This window comes from Fukomys damarensis, unplaced genomic scaffold, assembly GCF_012274545.1.
Source record: "Fukomys damarensis isolate Sample0158 unplaced genomic scaffold, DMR_v1.0_HiC HiC_scaffold_20, whole genome shotgun sequence".
NCBI classification, from domain to species: domain Eukaryota; kingdom Metazoa; phylum Chordata; class Mammalia; order Rodentia; family Bathyergidae; genus Fukomys; species Fukomys damarensis.
The window spans coordinates 23137573-23156385 of record NW_022900932.1 but is presented as its reverse complement, the minus strand read 5'-3'; the positions used below and the strand labels follow the sequence as shown (position 1 = coordinate 23156385).

Here is an 18813-nt window from a genome sequence, read left to right as displayed (position 1 = left end):
ACTTGTCGACCTTGAAGACAGGTAGTATCAGTTCTCCAACTTTGTTCTGTTTCAGAGTTGGTTATTGTGGGGGTTTTGTCTCTCTATGTAAACTTTAGAATTTGTCTGAGAATATTTATAAAATAATTTGATGGAAGTATACACACTCTTAAAGAGAAAATTAAAGTGAGCAACTTCTTATTTCAAGACTTACTATAAAGCTAGTACAAAAGATAGTCTTGTATTGGTGAAAGAGTAGGCACACGTATCAGTGAAATACAACAGAGACCAGAAGTATGCTTACAAATGTAGGTGTGTAGATAACTGCTGTATCAGTTTGAGTAAGAGATGCCCAGCTGATGAGTTTAGCATAGCTCTGGGTAGAGAGGATGGACGTACTGAAGAAGGAAGACCCACAATGCGAGTAGCTGGCATCAACAAACAGACTGGTAGCCTGAATAGAATAAAAGGGGAAAGAAGAAGGGAGTCTCACTTCTGCTTCCTTGGTGGAGCACCAGTTTTCACCACCATCTTTGGATGTCCATCTGCACAATTCCAGTGCAGACTCTTCACCCTTTCAGTGCAGATTCTTTAGCCTTTCAGCTCAGACTCCAACCTTTCAAGGAGGATGCTTTGGCTTCCCCATGTAGACTCCAATAAGACTCTGCAGTGAGTGACAGTTCTTCTACTTTTGAATAGATCATTCCATTCTCTCGCATACAGTGTACATCTGACTTTACAGGTGGTCACCGTAAGACTACCTTGTAAATCATACATACATAGTACATTGTAGATAGACAGATAGACAGATAGATAGATGTACTAAATCTGTTACTCCAGCGAACACTAATACTCTAGTGAACATGAATTGATAAAATAGAATTATTCAACAAAGAGATGATAGACTCTCAACAATAGAACATCTATTTACAATAAATATGTAAATGAACTTTGATGGCTCATTTTCACAATGTAGACAAAATAGATCAACACTAAACAAACCTAAGTTGAAAAGCTAAAATCATAAAACTTTTACAATCACAAAAACTAAAATTATTGCAACTCTATATAAGTCAAAGATGAAACACAAAAGCATAACCTATCTGTGGACCAAATATTGTGAACATATCAGAAAAATAAGCCATAGACATAGAGAAAATATTTATAAATCACATAAAACAATAAATTACTTGTTTGATAGATATATAAATAACTTTTAAACAAAACAAAACCTGTAAGAGGGGGTGAAGGGAGGGCAGGGGTAAGGGGAAAAAATGAGAATCAAGACTTGTCATGTAGAGATACAAGATCCCAACAATGAATGTAACTGTACTGTATCCCTAAAATGTACCAATAAACTCAATAAAAGCTGAAAAAAAACCACAACTACAAATTGTAATCAGGCACTTCAATGAAAAAAGATATATAAATAAAATGGAAGCACACAAGGAAGATGTTTAAAGAATTAGAATTGGTCTTGAAAGTGAGGTAAAAGTTACCCAAACTGGAAAGGAAAAAGTAGAACAAAATTTTCATATAACTTGACCCTGCATGCAGGAAATCTTAAGAAATGAATGCACACACACACACACACACACACACACACACACTACTAACAACAGCAGCAACAATTAGCTCAGCATGGTTGCAAGATACACAGCTAATATACAAACAACTGCATTTCAGTACACCAAAATAAAACTTTGAATTGAGAAACAATTTCATTTAACACTCAAAAGACTGAAATACTGGAAATATTTAACAAACAAAGGTAAACTTATACTCTACAAACTACAAAACTGATTGAAAGATATTAAAACAATTTTAAATACATGGAGAGATGTTCCAAGCTCATAATCAGAAGACTTAAAATTGTTAAGATGGAAATATTCCCCAACTTGACCTAAAAATTCAATGCCATTCCCAACCAAATTCCAGGTGATCACTGAAGAAATAAGAAACTCATTCTAAAATTTATATACAAATGCAAGTGACCCATTTTAGAAAAAAAAAAACTTGAAAAGCAACAAAACTGGATTTTAAAACTTAAAAGCTATAATTACTGAAACAGAGTAGGACTAGAAGGCAAATATATACAGTGATGGAATAGAATTGAATCCAGAAACAAACACTTACATTTATAGTCAGTTGATTTGTGGCAGCACAGTTTGAAAATAATGATCTTTTCAATATATGATGCTGGGATAAGTGAATACTTACATGCAAAAAATGAATTTGAACCCTTAATACTGTATAAAAAATTAACTCAAAATGGACCATTGACCTAAATATAAAACCAAAACTGAAAATATGGGAGATAACTGGATTAAACATTGGTGTTTTTCTATATAAAACCAAATGCATAAGAGAAAGGAGGAAAAAAATAAACTGCACTTCATCAAAAGGTACAACCTTTATAATTCAATGAACATCATTAGGAAATTGGAAAAGCATCCCACAGCATGGAAGAAAAATTTTTATGACACATTCGAATATATGAGTAGAATATATAATGTGCTATTTTATATCAATAGTAAAAAAATACAACCCAATTTTTCATATAAGCAAAGGATTTAAACATCATTTTTTCCTCAAAAAAAAAAATAAAGACTTTTTTTTTCTTTTCTCATATTTATTCCCTCCCTTCTTTCTTTTCCCAACCCCTCTCACTTCTCCTTTACCTATGGACCTTTTCTTCCTATTTCAACGTATCTATTATACATTTTGATCCTTATTTACACTTTCAGGTTCTCATACCAGAGAAACTATTGGGTATGTACACATGCATGTCTTATTTACTTCACTTAAAGTGTGGCCTTGATGTGCATCCATTTAACTATAAATGTCTCTAGGAAACAAAATCTTTGTAAATAGGAAGGGTGAAGGGGTTGAAGGGAAGGCAGGGGAATGCGGAAGAAAATAAGCACCAAGATATATTATGTAAATGTACAATTTCCCAATGATGAATGTCATACTGTATACCTAAAATGTACCAATAAATTTAATGAATAAAAATAAATGAATAAATAAAATTAAAAGATACACCAATGGGCAACAAGCACATGAAAAGATGTTTCACAACTAGCTATCAGGAAAATGCAGGGCAAAACTGCAAGGCAATACCACTTCAGTCCCACTAGGATGGCTATAATCAGTGGCAAATAATAACAAGTATTGGGGGCCAGGGATTTAGCTCAGCAGTGCAAGGACCCGAGTTCAATCCCCGGTACCAAAATAAATAAATAAATAAAATAAATAAATAAATAAATAACAAGCATTGGTAAGGGTGTAAACTAAAGCCCTGATAAATTAGTGATGGTAATGTAAAAAGATCTAGTCTGGAACAAGTGGCAGTCTGGAAATTTCTCAAAATCAAACATAAAGGTATCATATGACCCAGAAATTCCACTCATAGGTCTATACCAAGTAAAAAAATGAAAACAGATTGTTTACACACACAGACACACACATACAAAGTACTTTTCAGAATTATTCATTATGGCCCAAAAGTATAAACAATCCAAACATCTACCAATTTATGAACACATAAACAAAATGTGGTATATCCATGTATCAAAAAGGCTATAATAAAAAATGAGGTAGTGATACATGCTACACACAGGTAAGACTTAAATATTTTATGCTAAATGAATGGAGCCAGTTACAAAGACCGTATAGTTTATGCTTTCACTTATAGGTAATGTTCAAAATAGGAAAATCCCCAGAGACAGAATGCAGATTAGTAGTTGCCTTATGAGGAGATGAAAATGTTTTATAATTGTAGTGATGCAACTCAGTATACTAAAAATGATTAAAGTATACATTTTAGTGGGTGAATTTCATGGTGTATGAATTATACCTAAATAAGGTCATTATTAAGATATGTTCAATATCATTAATAATTAAAGAAATGCAAATTAAATGCATAAAGAGCACTAAATATGTAATAGATTGGGAGAAAAATAATTGACAATACCAAGGTTGTGGAACAACTAGAATTCTCCTATAATGCTAGTGGAAATAAAAAATAATCTGGTCTCTTTACGGGTACCACGTGGCAAATCAACTCCCATGTATCTAACAGAGAAACAGTTTATTAGTAGATAGAAAATAGTTTTATTCCTCTGCCTTAAATGTGCCAGTCCTTATGCCTAAAATTGTGTTATTTTTCTAATTCAACATTTAATGCCCAATCCTCATCATTTCCTAGCTTCAAAGCCAATTCCTCTGATGTGGAGTGTTTTTAATCCTAAAATCGTTTAGTTTCTAAAGTGTTCCCATTAACATAACAGTTTATTCAACTTATCACTTATCACAAGCATGCACTAGTGCCATTTCTTTTCATTTATTTTTCTTCTTGTTATGGCTCTTACCTAGATAAGCCTGATAAGCTCATAAGTAGGGCTTTTCAGAACTGAATGGATCTAGTGTGTGGAAATGTAGATTAAGCAAGTGTGAGTATACATTAAGGGTGTGATAACTGATTAATCTACTGATTGGTTGAGCGCTGTTCTGAGGGTGTATAATGGGAAGCTCTACCCTGGGAGTGGGTAGCTGGTAGTCTGGATGAAATTATCATCATGTTACTAGTAAAAATATATTTAAACCAACTTTACTTGTTCCCATAAAACATAATTCATGAAGAGTAATAATTCAACTGTATTAACAGTTGGAGTAAAAGAGTACAGAGAGAAAGAGAACTTGTAGTAGGCATTTACCAAGTGATTCAACAAAGCACAAGTCAAATCATCTAAGGAGGTTTCACTTTTCTTTTGGAATTTCATATATAATTTCACACAAATGTCAAGGTAATTTCAAAAACCCAAGTATCTTCATGCTGCTTAATTTTAGACAAAATGATCAATGAAATGCAAGTAAATTTTAATTTAAAATCTAATTCTTCCATCTTGCAGAAAGCACCAAGCCTAATTAAAATTTCTCATGGAAGGATTTTTCTGGGTATAAACAACTATTGCTGTCACTAGGTTTAATATACTTATGAATAATCCTTTAGCAAAGGCCTCCTTCCTCTCTCCTGACCCCTAAATCAACCCTGCTTTCAAGCAACACATGAAATAAAGAGAAATATCTGATCATCTCTACTCCCAATCCACTCCCAACCCTCTCAAATTCACTTTCTAATTCAAGGTAAGTTGTTAGAAAAGTAGGAGGACACATTTCTCCAAACAAAATTCTCTTCCTGTATCATGCCATATAGCTGCAATATATGATTCTCACATCTTCTAGATCTTAACACATCTCTGATAAAAATCCATCTTGCTGCCCTCTTTCTTTCAAAACTTGACCCTAGAAGAGGATTTGCAGAACTAGTGATCTTTGGCATCGTATATTGGCACCAGTGATGGGCTATGCTTTTGCTTAATTTTGCTTTAAATTGATTTAGCTGTCTACACTTAAAAATCAATAGGCTTTTACATTAAAAATCTATATTTCTGGGTTGATTTAAGAAATTGTAACATCTGACAACACTAAGCCTGTATTCAGGTTCTGCAATAATTGACTGGGGCTGAGTAGAGAATGACCCCTTACACTAGAAATATGGCCTTCATTTCATCACAAATGCACCCTTACTGAGCTCCTTCTTTTCATTCATTACTTCTTAAGATCCTATGTGAGGTATTTTTTTAATTTTTTCAGCTTTAATTGAGTTTATTGGTACATTTTAGGGATACAGTACAGTTACATTCATTGTTGGGATCTTGTACCTCTACATGACAGGTCTTGGTTCTCATTTTTTCCCCTTGTCCCTGCCCTCCTTTCACCCCCACTCCCCTCCCCATCTACAAAGACTTTATTTCCATCTTTTCATTCTCTCACATTTTTTTCTTTTCCCTTATTACCCTTCCCCTACCCATCCCACCTTCCTTACACCTTTAGCCCCTTTCTTCCCATTTCACAAAGTCAGTAATCTTATTAGAATCTTATGTACTTTTACAGTTTATTAACACCAAAGAAACTATTCAGTATTTACACATGTGTGACTTATTTATTTCACTGAGGAGTATATCTTCAATATGTATCCATTTTCCTAAGAATAAATCTATTTTCTCTTTCTTCGTGTCTGAGTAATATTCCATTTTATAGAAAAACCACATCTTCTTTATCCAGTTTCCAACTGATGGGCAAATGGGCTGTTTCCAAGGTTTACCTATTACAAACTGTGCTGCTATAAACATGGGTACACATACATCACTGTAATATGATTCTTTTAGTTCGTTTGGAAAGACACCCAGCAGAGGGATGACTGGGTCAAATGGAACCTCCAGTCCAAGCTCTTTGAGGTATCTCCATATTGATTTCCACAGTGGTTGCACCAATCTGCACTCCCACCAACAATGGAGAAGGGTTCCTTTCTCTCCACAACCCCGCCAACATTTGTTATTGTGTGATTTCTTGATAGCAGCCATTCTTCGTGGGGTGAGGTGAAATTTCAGGGGTGTTTTCATCTGCCTCTCTCGAATGACCAGTGATGTGGAATATTTTTTTCATATATTTACTTGCTGCTTTTACTTCTTTGTTGGAGAAATGTCTGCTCATTTCAGATGCCCATTTTTGAATCAGGTCTTTATATTTTGGGGGGGCTGGTTATTTTGAGTTCTTTATACATTCTAGATAATAGTCCTTTGTCTGAGGAGCAGCTGGTAAAAGTTTTTTTCCCACACTGTAGGTTGTCTCTTAGTTCTGCTGATAGTTTCTTTTGCAGTACAGAAGCTTTTTAATAAGATGAGATCCCAGTTGTTGATTTTTCTGCTAGTTCCCGTAGACACTTGTGAATTACCAAAGTTGAACAAAGAAGATAAAACATTTTAAACACCCCAATTACAGTCAGTGAAATTGAAAATGTAATTAAAAATTTACCAACAAAGAAAAGCCCAGGTGTTGATGGATTCACTGCTGAATTTTACAAGACATTTAGAGAAGAACTACTGCCATTGCTCTTCAAACTTTTCAATGAAATTGAAAGGGAAGCTATACTTTCAAATTCATTCCTGGAAGCAAGTATCACTCTGATTACCAAACCACGGAAAGAATCAACTAAAAAAGAGAACTACAGGCCAATCTCCTTAATGAATATAGATGCAAAAATCCTTAATAAGATACTAGCAAATAGAATACAGAGGATCATCAAGAAGAACATACATCCTGACCAAGTCGGATTTATTCCACGAATGCAAGGGTGGTTCAACATACGTAGGTCAATAAATGTAATACACTATATTAACAAAGTCAAGGACAAAAACCATATGATCCTGTCAATAGATGCAGAAAAAGCATTTGATAAAATTCAACACCCATTCATGATAAAAACCCTGCAAAAAATTGGAATAGATGGTCTATACCTCAACTTTCTAAAGGCTATCTATGAAAAACCTACAGCCCACACCATATTAAATGGCCAAAAACTGCAAACCTTCATGTTAAAATCAGGAACAAGACAAGGATGCCCACTATCACCACTCCTCTTCGATATAGTTCTGGAAACATTAGCCACAGCAATTAGACAAGAGAAAGAAATTAAATCAATAAAGATAGGAAAGGAAGAAGTTAAACTGTCATTATTTGCTGATGACATGATATTCTACATTTAAGATCCAAAAAACTCCACCAAAAGACTTCTAGACTTAATTGACAGATTCAGTAGAGTAGCTGGATACAAGGTGATCACCCAAAAATCAATAGCCTTCTTATACACAAATAACAGGCTCACTGAGAGAGAAATAAGGGAAAAAAACCCTTTTACAATAGCATCCAAAAAAATGAAGTATCTAGGAATCGATCTAGCAAAAGAAGCAAAAGATCTCTACACTGAAAACTATAGCACTCTGAAAAAAGAAATCGAAGAGGATATAAAAAAATGGAAAGATATCCCCGGCTCCTGGGTAGGAAGAATCAACATAGTGAAAATGGCCATACTACCAAAAGTGCTATATAGATTCAATGCAATGCCAATAGAAATTCCAACACTATATTTCACAGAACTAGAAAAAAGACTCCAAAAATTCATTTGGAACCATAAGACACCTAGAATAGCAAAAGCCATCCTAGGCAACAGACACATGGCAGTGGGTATAACAAATCCCAATTTAAAACTATACTACAAAGCCACTGTAATAAAAACAGCATGGTACTGGCAAAGAAACAGGCCTGATGATCAGTGGAACAGACTGGAAGACACAAAAACAAATCCAGATGTACTCATCAACCTCCTCTTTGACAAAGGAGCTGACCATACTCAGTGGAGGAAAGATAACCTCTTTAATAAATGGTGTTGGAAAAACTGGATCTCAACCTGCAACAGATTAAAACTGGACCCTTATCTTTCACCATGCACTAAATTAAAATCCAAGTGGATTATAGATCTAAATATTAAAACAGAAACACTAAACTTGCTGGAAGGTAAGTTAGGCAGAACTCTGGAAGACATTGGCATAGGAAAAGACTCTGTGAGGAATTTTAATTTTCTGTTCCTGCCTTAGGAGTGCACTGCACACAAAGTTAAAATAGTTGAGTGATGGAAAGAAGTAATTTTTTAAGTACTTTATGTTAAGAAGAATACTCTTAAAAAAATGTTCTGCAATTCTTAATCTCTATTGAGAACTCAATAAGCCTTTGTGTACTAAGAGTGGAAGCTAAATAGTACACATAACACTGATTAAAAGGCAAAATTCATTTCTAGTTCCAAACAATCAACTTATAAATGGAGTAGTTGTTCTTTCTCATGAGAAGATGATGCCTGATTTCACTTAGGTCTTACATCCTGAGCTAATCACCAAGCTAGGCAATTATCTAAGAGTTAGAAAGAATGACTGCATGCTAACAAAATTCTCAGGTATAAATATATACCTCCACCTTTCTTCTTTTGTTAGTTAATATGGAATAAGGAAAAAAACGCAATTGGTTCTTGAGACTTCTGCAGGTTGATGCAGCTGGTCTCGTGTTCAAAAACTTTCAGAAAAGTTCCTCTTCTATTCAACTTACTTTCTGCTTTCAGATTTATGTGCTAGAATTATTCCTGGCAGAACACAGCTGATCCATACTCTAACATTATTACAAATATAACAAGTCTTCTTTCTAGTTTCTAAAACTTTGAATAGCAGGAATTAAGATTATTTTAACACCTCATCTTCCATTTAAATATAATAAAACTGATTTATAGAGGTTAGTGAGGCAGGACATAACTAATTAAAACACAGAAGACAAAATGGAACCCAGTTTTAAGCAGTAGGGTTCTATATTTATGAGCTTTGTAGAGCAGAGCATATTGTAAAGACCCACTACACATACATTTTTTTCCTCTTTGAGTTTATTGGTACATTCTAGGTATACAGTACAGTTACATTCATTACTGGGATCCTGTACCTTTACATGACAGGTCTTGGTTCTCATTTTTAAGAGAAAGGAATAAGTGAACTGATTAAAAAGAGTAGATCAAACCCAATTTACATAATAAGGTTGTTTATTAAAACAAAATTTCACTTCAAGATCTTGGATTATTCATCAGTTAATCATTAGCATGCTTGCTAGTTAACTCTCGGCCAAATCCCACCATGAGGAATAATATTGAGAAATTTCCAGTTCTGGGGAAGTTTCATACACCAGTTAATGTATGGCACAACTTTAGTTACACCACTTTAGCAGGTGATTTTACCCACACCAGCTTTCGTCTCATTGATGTCTTTGATAAAAGCCCTTATCTGTACTTGGAAGGTGGATAATTGTTAGAGACATCTTGAGATTCAAGTCAGCTCCATCCAGAGTTTTGAAGAAAAAATTAAACAGAAGAGGAGAAGAAGACTAACTTTCACAGAACAATGCTGTCCACATGATGTAGCATTTGGTACTTTAATAGTTTATCCTATAGGATCCTACTATTATCTTCATGTTATAGAACAGTGTTTCCTTTACAGGCCAGATACAAGAGATTATGTAACTTTTCTACAACCATCCAGTCAGCACTCAAACCTAAGTCTTTTTTTTTTTTTTACTTCACATTTGACCAAACTAAAAAAAAAAAAAAAAAAAAAAAAAAAAAAAAAAAAAAAGAAAAACATGATGTTCATCACCTTTTAAGATTTTCATTTTTAGGGTTAGTGGACATTCTATTTTGTTTAGTCATCAATTCTTTTAACATTTATTACTATATGTTAAGCTGGGGGAACAAAACAAAGGTTTCAGTGACTGTATCCCTAGAATCTAGCATAGAATATGGCACACAGCAGGCACTTAAGGTATATTTATTAAGTGAATGAATGAAGATGCTCCTGCCTTCAACTTATTGATCTATCCAGAGCTGAACTATCTAATCTATAGCCACAAGTCATGTGGCTAGTTAGCACTTAAAATATGGCTAAAGTAGATTAAGATGATCTATAAGTGTAAAATACATGTCAGATTTCTAAGCTTTAGCTTAAAATGGTGATATCTAATGAATGGATTTTCATGATTAAAAACTGAGTATATCTCTGGTGTGAATAAACTATAATAGTACATAAGATCCTAGTGAGATAACTGACATTGTGAAATGGGAAGAAAAGGGCTAAAGGTGTAGGGAAAGTGGGAAGGGTGGGGGAAAGGTAATAAGGGAAAAGAAAAAAATGTGAGAAAATGAAAAGATGGAAACAAAGTGTTTGTAAATGGGGAGGGGAGAAGGAGGTGAAGGGAGGACAGGACAAGGGGAAAAAATGAGAACCAAGACCTGTCATGTAAAGGTACAAGATCCCAATGATGAATGTAATTGTACTATATACCCAAAATGTACCAATAAACTCAATAATAAAAAAGTCAATATAGTTAAGTATTTATTAGCTCTACCAATGAACTTGCCTTTATTTTTAAGAAATTGAAATGATAATATTTTGGAAATATTGAACTAAATGAAATATTAAACTTATTTTAACCTGTTTATTTCTTCCCAATTTTTAGTATAGCCTCTACAAAATGTAGGACTTTATGCACAATTGCCTTTACCTTCTACTAGTCATTATCGATCCAGAGCCTTTAAATCCTGGGGCATTTGCTTTTCCACTTCAATTTCATTATTAAAACTAGTGGTATTCTCCCTCTTTGATATATAACAATACATTAGGTTTTAAGTACAATTCTTTTTAAATGTCAGTCTATGTCAGGATCAATCACTGGAGTTTGGAAATTTTTATATGCAGAGGCAAAGGAGTTCACACACAGACCTTGCTAAAATATGACTTCCCTTAGGGCAGTGATGGTGAAACTTTTAGATCACTGCACTCCACTGCAGTACACAAGCCATATATATGTTCACCCCCCACTCCCCTAGTCCTCCCCTTAGTGAGAAGGCACTGAAGCTTCCCAAGTCCATTCCTGAACCCAGTTTTCTAAGATGAAATCTTTCCTGCTCACCCTGCAAACAAATATTCAAGGCTGTTCATAAATACCTTTATATCGCCTTGTACTCCTGCAAACCTTATCAACTAGATTTCATTATTACTGTGTTTCTAGGACCCAGGAATGAGCATTGTGTCTTTATTCATGTTGATTCTCTTGGTTCAAAATTAACTCCTTCCCAGTCTTCAAGTTTCACCTTAACAATCACTTACTTAATGCTAAATTACCAAACTATTCCAATCCCATATGGTTTTTTTTTCCCTTCTCTGAATTCCAAAACACTACTGTTCCACTTGAATATTACAATGGAAAATCTCTGATTTACCATAATTGAATTACTGAACTTTTCCTATATTCCATGTCTAATAAGTCGAAAGTTTATAAAGAAATATTTCAAATATGGGGAGGAATTCATTGTGCATTTGGGACAAGGTTACAAGTTATATTCAGCCATGTCACCTTTCTTTTTTTCTTTTCTTTTCTTTTATTTTTTTTTTTTCTAGTATGGGTATCAAACTCAGGACCTTGTGCTTATGAAACAGGCATACTGCCACTGAGCTAAATCCTTGGCCCTCAGCCATGTCTCTTTACATTGCAAGGAGATTAAAATGCTGAGCAATTTATAATCCACATGATGGCCATACATGTGTGTTTTGTTCTGCATAAGCAAAAGCATGTCAACTTAGCTGTAACATCCCTTTTTCACCACAAGCAGAGAGTTGGAGAGATGTTCCCTGAGAACAGTTGATGATTTTTGCACAAATGTAAATGTGAGTTGCTCTTTTCATATTTTCCCCTTTCCAAGAAGGGGAAGAATGAAATGGAACTCTAGAAACTCTACTTATTTATAATTGAACATATCCTTATTTGATAACAGACAATCAACTGAAGTGTAAGACATAAATAGCATTCTGTCAAAAAGCAAAGATGTTAGTAAATCTGAGAGCAATCAGTACTTCTGGCAAACAGCAAGAGTCCCCTCTAAAGCATTCTGTCTTGGCACTGGGGCTTTGCTAAATATGGCTCACTGTTTTGTGAGTGGGAACAATCAGCTTTGTAGGTTGCAGGAAAGTATTATAATTAAATGTCCACCCACTTTTTCCTTTTTGATGAAAGGCTCCCATGAAACTTACTAAAATAAGGTACATCAAGATAGATGAATTTTTGATGAGTAAGTCAAAGCACTGACAAAGCTGGCTTTTCACATAGAGAAAATTATCCAATTCACAGAAAATTTTCCAGCCTAGATCACTAACACTGTCATATTTAATGACAATTAATATGGTAAAATCCATGAAGTAAGCCTGAGATTTTACAGTTTTAGTCAGTAGCAACTATAGTGTTCAGCATGAACTGACTTCCTGAGAACAAACTGTAATACGATTCAAAAATAACAGTGGGATTTTAAAAGTTAATTTTGGAGAGATGTTGCATAATAGGTATTAAAATAAACAATACATTCATTGAATTTAAGGCACTCTTCTAAAAGATAGTTAAATCACCAAATTAAAGTTACAAATACATCTCTGAGATGGACAAGTGCTTTCAATTAAATTTTTACACATTTCTTCCTAGGAAGATCTGCAGCAGTGTGCATAGTGTCTGCTTTGGTCAATTAAAGGCAATGACATCTGAAAAAATATCCTTATAAATAATTATTCTGAAGTATCTACATAAAGCAGACTAAAAAGGCACTCTACTTAATAACTGGGCCTAGATGGACACCTCAAGTCCAATTACTAGAATATCCAAAAATCAACTTTTTAGAGAAAAAGAGAATGGAAGTTCATTATAATATTTTTCTCCTTTTGTGGGGGAGGGACTTAATTGAGTACTAGCTATACAGTCCTTGTTATTAGAGAAGACTACAAGCAATAAAAGATGAAAACCTTGCTCTCTAGAATGACTCATTTTTAAGATAAATATCATATTTTTAACTTCCTGTTTAATAGATATTATTAGTGGAAGCCAGTAGAGCTAATGGTGCTCCAAGTCACCATCAGGATGAAATTACAGTACTTGAAAGCATAATTCAATTACACCTGTCATTAATTGCTAATCAGTTTGTTAACATGAATTTTAGCTTGCTAACTTCTTGACTCCTTGCTGTCATTTTCACTGTGGCTCCATGGATAGAAATACAGAGTAACTTGAATGTTACAAGTAGGAAAATATTTACATAATTCTCTGTTCAGCATAACTAAATCAACAACAAACATCTAAGTTTTCTAGTTTTTAGAACTATTCAGTATTTTATAACCATTATTCAATCCATCTGTTCACATTACAGCAAAGTACATAATAATAGGACATCAGACCTGATTCCACGGGCGAATACAAATGTACAGGCCCAAATTTTTGCCACTCTGTTCCTCATTTTCATTTATTTTCTCAAATTGTCAAATCCACTTGGCTTACTAATTATTGTCCATAAAATTTTTTAACACTTTAATTTTGTGTGAGTGTTCAGTTCCAGTTCTGCCTTACTTAATGAGTTTCCTTACCGGCATGGAGTCTTTCTTGAAAGATCTGATAGGGATTCTTTAAAAATAGACTTCCCTCTCCCACACTCCTCTTAAATCTTAATTCAACAAGTTCACTGATTTTCAATTTTGGTGACAAACATAGTTGTAACACCAAATCCGAGATATGTTACAAATAACTTTATCTTGAAGTCATTTAGAATCCAAGACTTTCTTCCTTGCTATGTCAAATTACCCAGCTTGAGAATAAGACTGGTGTAGGTACGTGCCTGTGCAGAGTTTAGAAGCAGGGGGAGAGAGAGGGATTGGTAAGCGATCTATACAAGGAGAACTCACAATGTCCTCTGAAATTGACATATTTAGCTCTTCTATTTCTCAGAACTCTTTCACAGACACTCCTGTCTCGGTGTTCATGGGAAATTAATGATGATTTCTCTATTGCTTTCATGAAACATCTTCTTTCAAAAAAATGATTATCCTGGTGATAAATCAGTGTCCTTTTTCTTCTTTTTCTCCTAGAGATATATATCCTAGTGCATAGGCAGTATGCTTAAATACCATTTTATTTGCGACTTTTATTGGAAAACTCTATATGTGGAAATATATATATATATATACATAAGTATAATCTATCATCTATCTACCTATCTCTCCCTCTATCCATCTTGCTATATAAGCAGTAAACTTAAAAACCATTTATATTTGCTATATGTCTAAAGAAACTCAAAGTCCCATGACTGGGAATGACCTTAGACATTATCTTGCTGGAACTTCATATAGATTAAAGTAAATAAAGCCCTAAATAGAGAAGTGTAGTAGATCAAAAGGGGCCACAAATACTTTTCTCTTCCTTTCATTAAAGATGGAATTTCACCTCTTACCTGCCCTTAAGTCTGGCCAGACTGTGTCACTGCTACGACCAACAGAACATATTAAAAATGGGTTTATGCTAATTTCTGGGTGGAAAAATTAAGAGAATTGCAGCTTCTACTTCCTGCTTCTTACTTGCTCTGACAATTTAGCACGTTGAATCCAAAAACTCCTGTGAGAGGCTGAAGCCACGTAAAAAGGCATGCATTAGTGCTCTAGTCAACAGATGCAACTCTCTCAGCTCAAAGTTAACCCGCACTTTAAGGCGTGTAAATTTGCATCTTGGATGTCTGCCCTAGGTAAACTTTGGCAAGCTTCATTCTAAGCCAGTAATTGAGAATGATCACATGAGAAACCCTAAGCTAGAACTGCCCAGCTCTGGCCAGTGAATGCACAGATCTGTGAGAGGCAATAGAAATAGTTCTGTTAAACCAGTAAGTTTGAGGATGCTCTTTTACATAGTGAAAGCTCACTGTAACTGAAAGTTGCTTAGCCAAAAATATTTCAGAAATACTAAAGTGAAACCCAAACTTAGATAGCATACCTATTCTAACATAATCTCATCATGATATATAGAGGGAAGGTACAGATTAAATAAACCTTTTCTCATTTTCTCATTGCTTGTAATTCCAATGCTTTTGTTCTTTCAGTATTCACACGGAATAGAGAATTTTCAAAGTTCTCAAATATTTAAAAAAATTCCTGGAGATTTTGTCTATATAATAAAACATTATTTGACATAAAAAAATAGCATCCCCAACTGTTCTTAGAGACAGTGCCTCAGTAATATGCCATGAGAGACTTCTTAGCATAACTGAACTGGGGAAACAGGCCTAAATTAAATTATTTTAATCTCTTTAAGATTTTTCAAGAATGTACACTCTCCAAGAGGACCAATTCAGATAACTTTTTCCAAAAATTATTTGACCAAATCGCCTTTATTTAATGAGCACAGTGTGAGATTTATGAGAAAAACTAAGAAATAGGTAAAAGATGCTATTTTATCAGCAGCAACCAAATTTTTCTTTAAAACTATTTCAGAAAAATTTTTTTCATAATTTGATATGACTGTAGGTGAGAGAACACCTTTTAATTACAAAGCCACAAGCATCAGGTACTATACTAAATTAGATGACTTTTGCAACCTGTTCCTGATCAGAACTTTTAATATTCTCCTGTGGATATAGTAAATGAATATATGAGAAATGAGGACAGTAAGGAATAGATAAAACTAAATAATAAATTACTAAATCAATTAAAAATTTTTAACTTAGAAATCAGTACCAAATTGATTTAGGTTTTGTACTTTTATTTTCATGAAAGGTCAATTAAATTTGTAATACTGGGCCTGTCTTACAGAGTTTTGGGGGGATTTCAATGAAATTTTAAAATTGGATATGGGCTGTTAGGGCTGAAATAATAACAGTAATCATGCATTCAACCATTCATTTCATTTTCTAGTTGGGGATATTGAAATCCAAATAAAGAGTTTACAGGTTTACAGTATATTAACTGTAACATGTTAGCCTACATTGGAAACCTCCTTCTCAATTGTTTAAAGCTGTTAAGAAAGTCCTCAGTTTCAGTAAAAATTGTGTAAAACGTTGTGTTTCCGATTCAGGTGGTAACTATTTTTCACTTAAAAATCTCACAAGCAATTTAGACCACAAAAACATATAGAATTAACTGCTGGTGTTAGAAGGTGTGGCAGTCAGAAAAATTACCAGTATTGCACAGGCACTAACAGAATAGACCCTACCCATAAAAACTGGTACAGCTACACTGGTAAATGACAGCCCAGTATCAGACCAGATTTACCAATCTGGTAAATTAACCCCTTCCTCCCACTGGTTCTTGCTCTTGTGCATATTGTTTGTTTTGTATTTGTTTTTGTTTTTTGGCACCAGGGATTAAACTCAGGACTTTGTGCTTGCTAGGCAAGTGTGGTGCCATTGAGCTAAATCCCTGGCCCCTCTTGTGCATACTGTTATCTTGCTTGTTATAAATTCTCCCTTTCAGGTTCCCTTTTATACTGTAGCTCTGTTATTGATGCCCATAATACAATTGGTTCTACTATCTGTTGCCTGGGAACTTCCCAGATCTTTTAACATTATGCCATCCATCTTCCAAAAAGCATGGGTCTTTCCCATGTCTCCTGTTTCTAAGCATAGGAAATTGTAGTTGTATTATCTCTTGCCTAACCCACTATGCTTAATTATTCACAGGTATCTGTATCTCTATAAAGCCTATATTCTTGTTCTATCTCCATGTTATATAGATGAGTATGTTTTAAAAACCTGAAGGAGTCACATTGTCATAAAAAATATTAAAAACATATACACACAATAAACTGAGGTAGACTGTTCCATGCTTTTAAGTTAGAATGGAAAGAAATATTTGTAAGGGTAATTTTAAATACCTGTATTTAGCTAGTTCTTTTGTGAAGTTCTAAGAAAATATACACTAAAAATAAAACAAGAGGAGGGATAATTTTATAGCCCTTTCTAAATAAATGGCTTCTGTTTCAAGCCTATGGGGGAATGGTTTATACTATCTGACATACACACCTTCCTATAACCCAGGCCCGACTCTGCTACATTTGTAATACATTGTCAAAAGTTTTCATTTGAGTACAATTCAGCAGTAAATGGAAAATGGTAGTCTACTTCACCTAGATTTAAAGTGGTTACATTTCTTGCACACTTACCTCTACAAGCCTGCTGGTATGCTCATGAAATATTGCAGCATATTCCTTTATTTCCTTTTCCCTGCCATTCTTAGCAGCTTCAATGAGAACCAAAAGTGGGACTGTTGTATCCAAGAAGGAGTCTGACACATGATCAATAATAGCCTTGCGGAGCTGAAGAGAAAAATAAAAATCAATCCTGCCAGGTAAGTATTTAAGTTTTTTTTTTTAAAGGAAAAGGTTCATATTATTTTCTAGTCTTACAATATCAATGATTACAAAATTCATTTCATGAATTTTAAAACATTCCATAAAGTTCAAATATTCAACACTGAGTAGAAAGTTCCCTTACAAAAGTCAGATGAACAAATTATCCAGAAAAAAAGTTAGCAATAATTTCCTCACTCACAGAAATCACCAATCTTCTCTTAAATTGTACTAAGCCTATAAATCAGACTATAACTGGTAATACTCCATTTTTTTGTTTAAAGAAATTACAGTATTAGGATGTTTATGCATGTGTACAATTAACATGGTACATCTTGTATTTTCATAATTACAAAATTATAATATGTTTTCTACCTTACTGGAGTAACTGATGATAAATTTTGATTAGCTAAATTATAGGCTTCATGGTAATTAAAACAAGTCAGATCACCGATTGCACCAGATGATAACAAATTAATAGAGCAAGAAGAATAATAAATGATTTTGATGTCCAATTTTCTCATTTTCATTAAATGTTCTTATCCTCGGACCTTAAATTATCAAACAACTATAACATTCTGCTACAAATTGTTCTTTTAAATTAGATTACATGTAAGATTATAAATGACAATTAGATAATTACTTAGCAGATATTTTCTTTATTAAAATTTTTAATTTTTATTATTATATGTTTGCCACACATAATAATTCCATTAATCCTGGGGAATTGGTATAGTTATATAACACAACTTTGCTCTTTGTACTTCCCTTTCCCCTCTCCTCCCTCATCTCTCTCTTCATCTTTTTGAGATTTCAGACTGCATTAGAAAATTAATTCTTTGCATTTATATGATATTGAGCCTTTATGGATTATAATAGGCTGAAATGTCTCATTAACAATGTCAATCATTATGAATGGGCCCAAAGGTTTTTCTATCAGCCTTCTCATTTAGTTTAATAATTTCTGTACAATAACAAAGAGGAAAAAATATAGGTATTAGAAAAAAATTAAATTTGCCTTTTGTGAAAATTATATTTTAGGGTATTTTTAAAGTAATAGAAAACATAATGTTATATTTACTAAGAATTAATAGTAATACATTTTAAAGGAGATGGATAATAGAGCTGCATATTTGAAAAAGCATTACCTCCCTATAGTAATTATAAGATAATAAATATATAATAATTATAGGTTCCTGGCAGAAA

At 33.7% G+C, this 18813-nt stretch overlaps 1 protein-coding gene across 4 annotated transcripts in view; it reads right to left on the bottom strand.

The window, feature by feature from the left end:
* Ctnna3 (catenin alpha 3) overlaps nt 1–18813 on the bottom strand; it is a 1561788-nt gene that overhangs the window by 721213 nt on the left and 821762 nt on the right. For all 4 annotated transcript variants that reach the window (XM_010605540.3, XM_033766563.1, XM_033766562.1 and 1 more), the window contains one exon: nt 17422–17574. In XM_010605540.3, coding sequence (XP_010603842.1) covers nt 17422–17574 — 153 coding nt within the window. The remainder of the gene's footprint in view (nt 1–17421; nt 17575–18813) is intronic.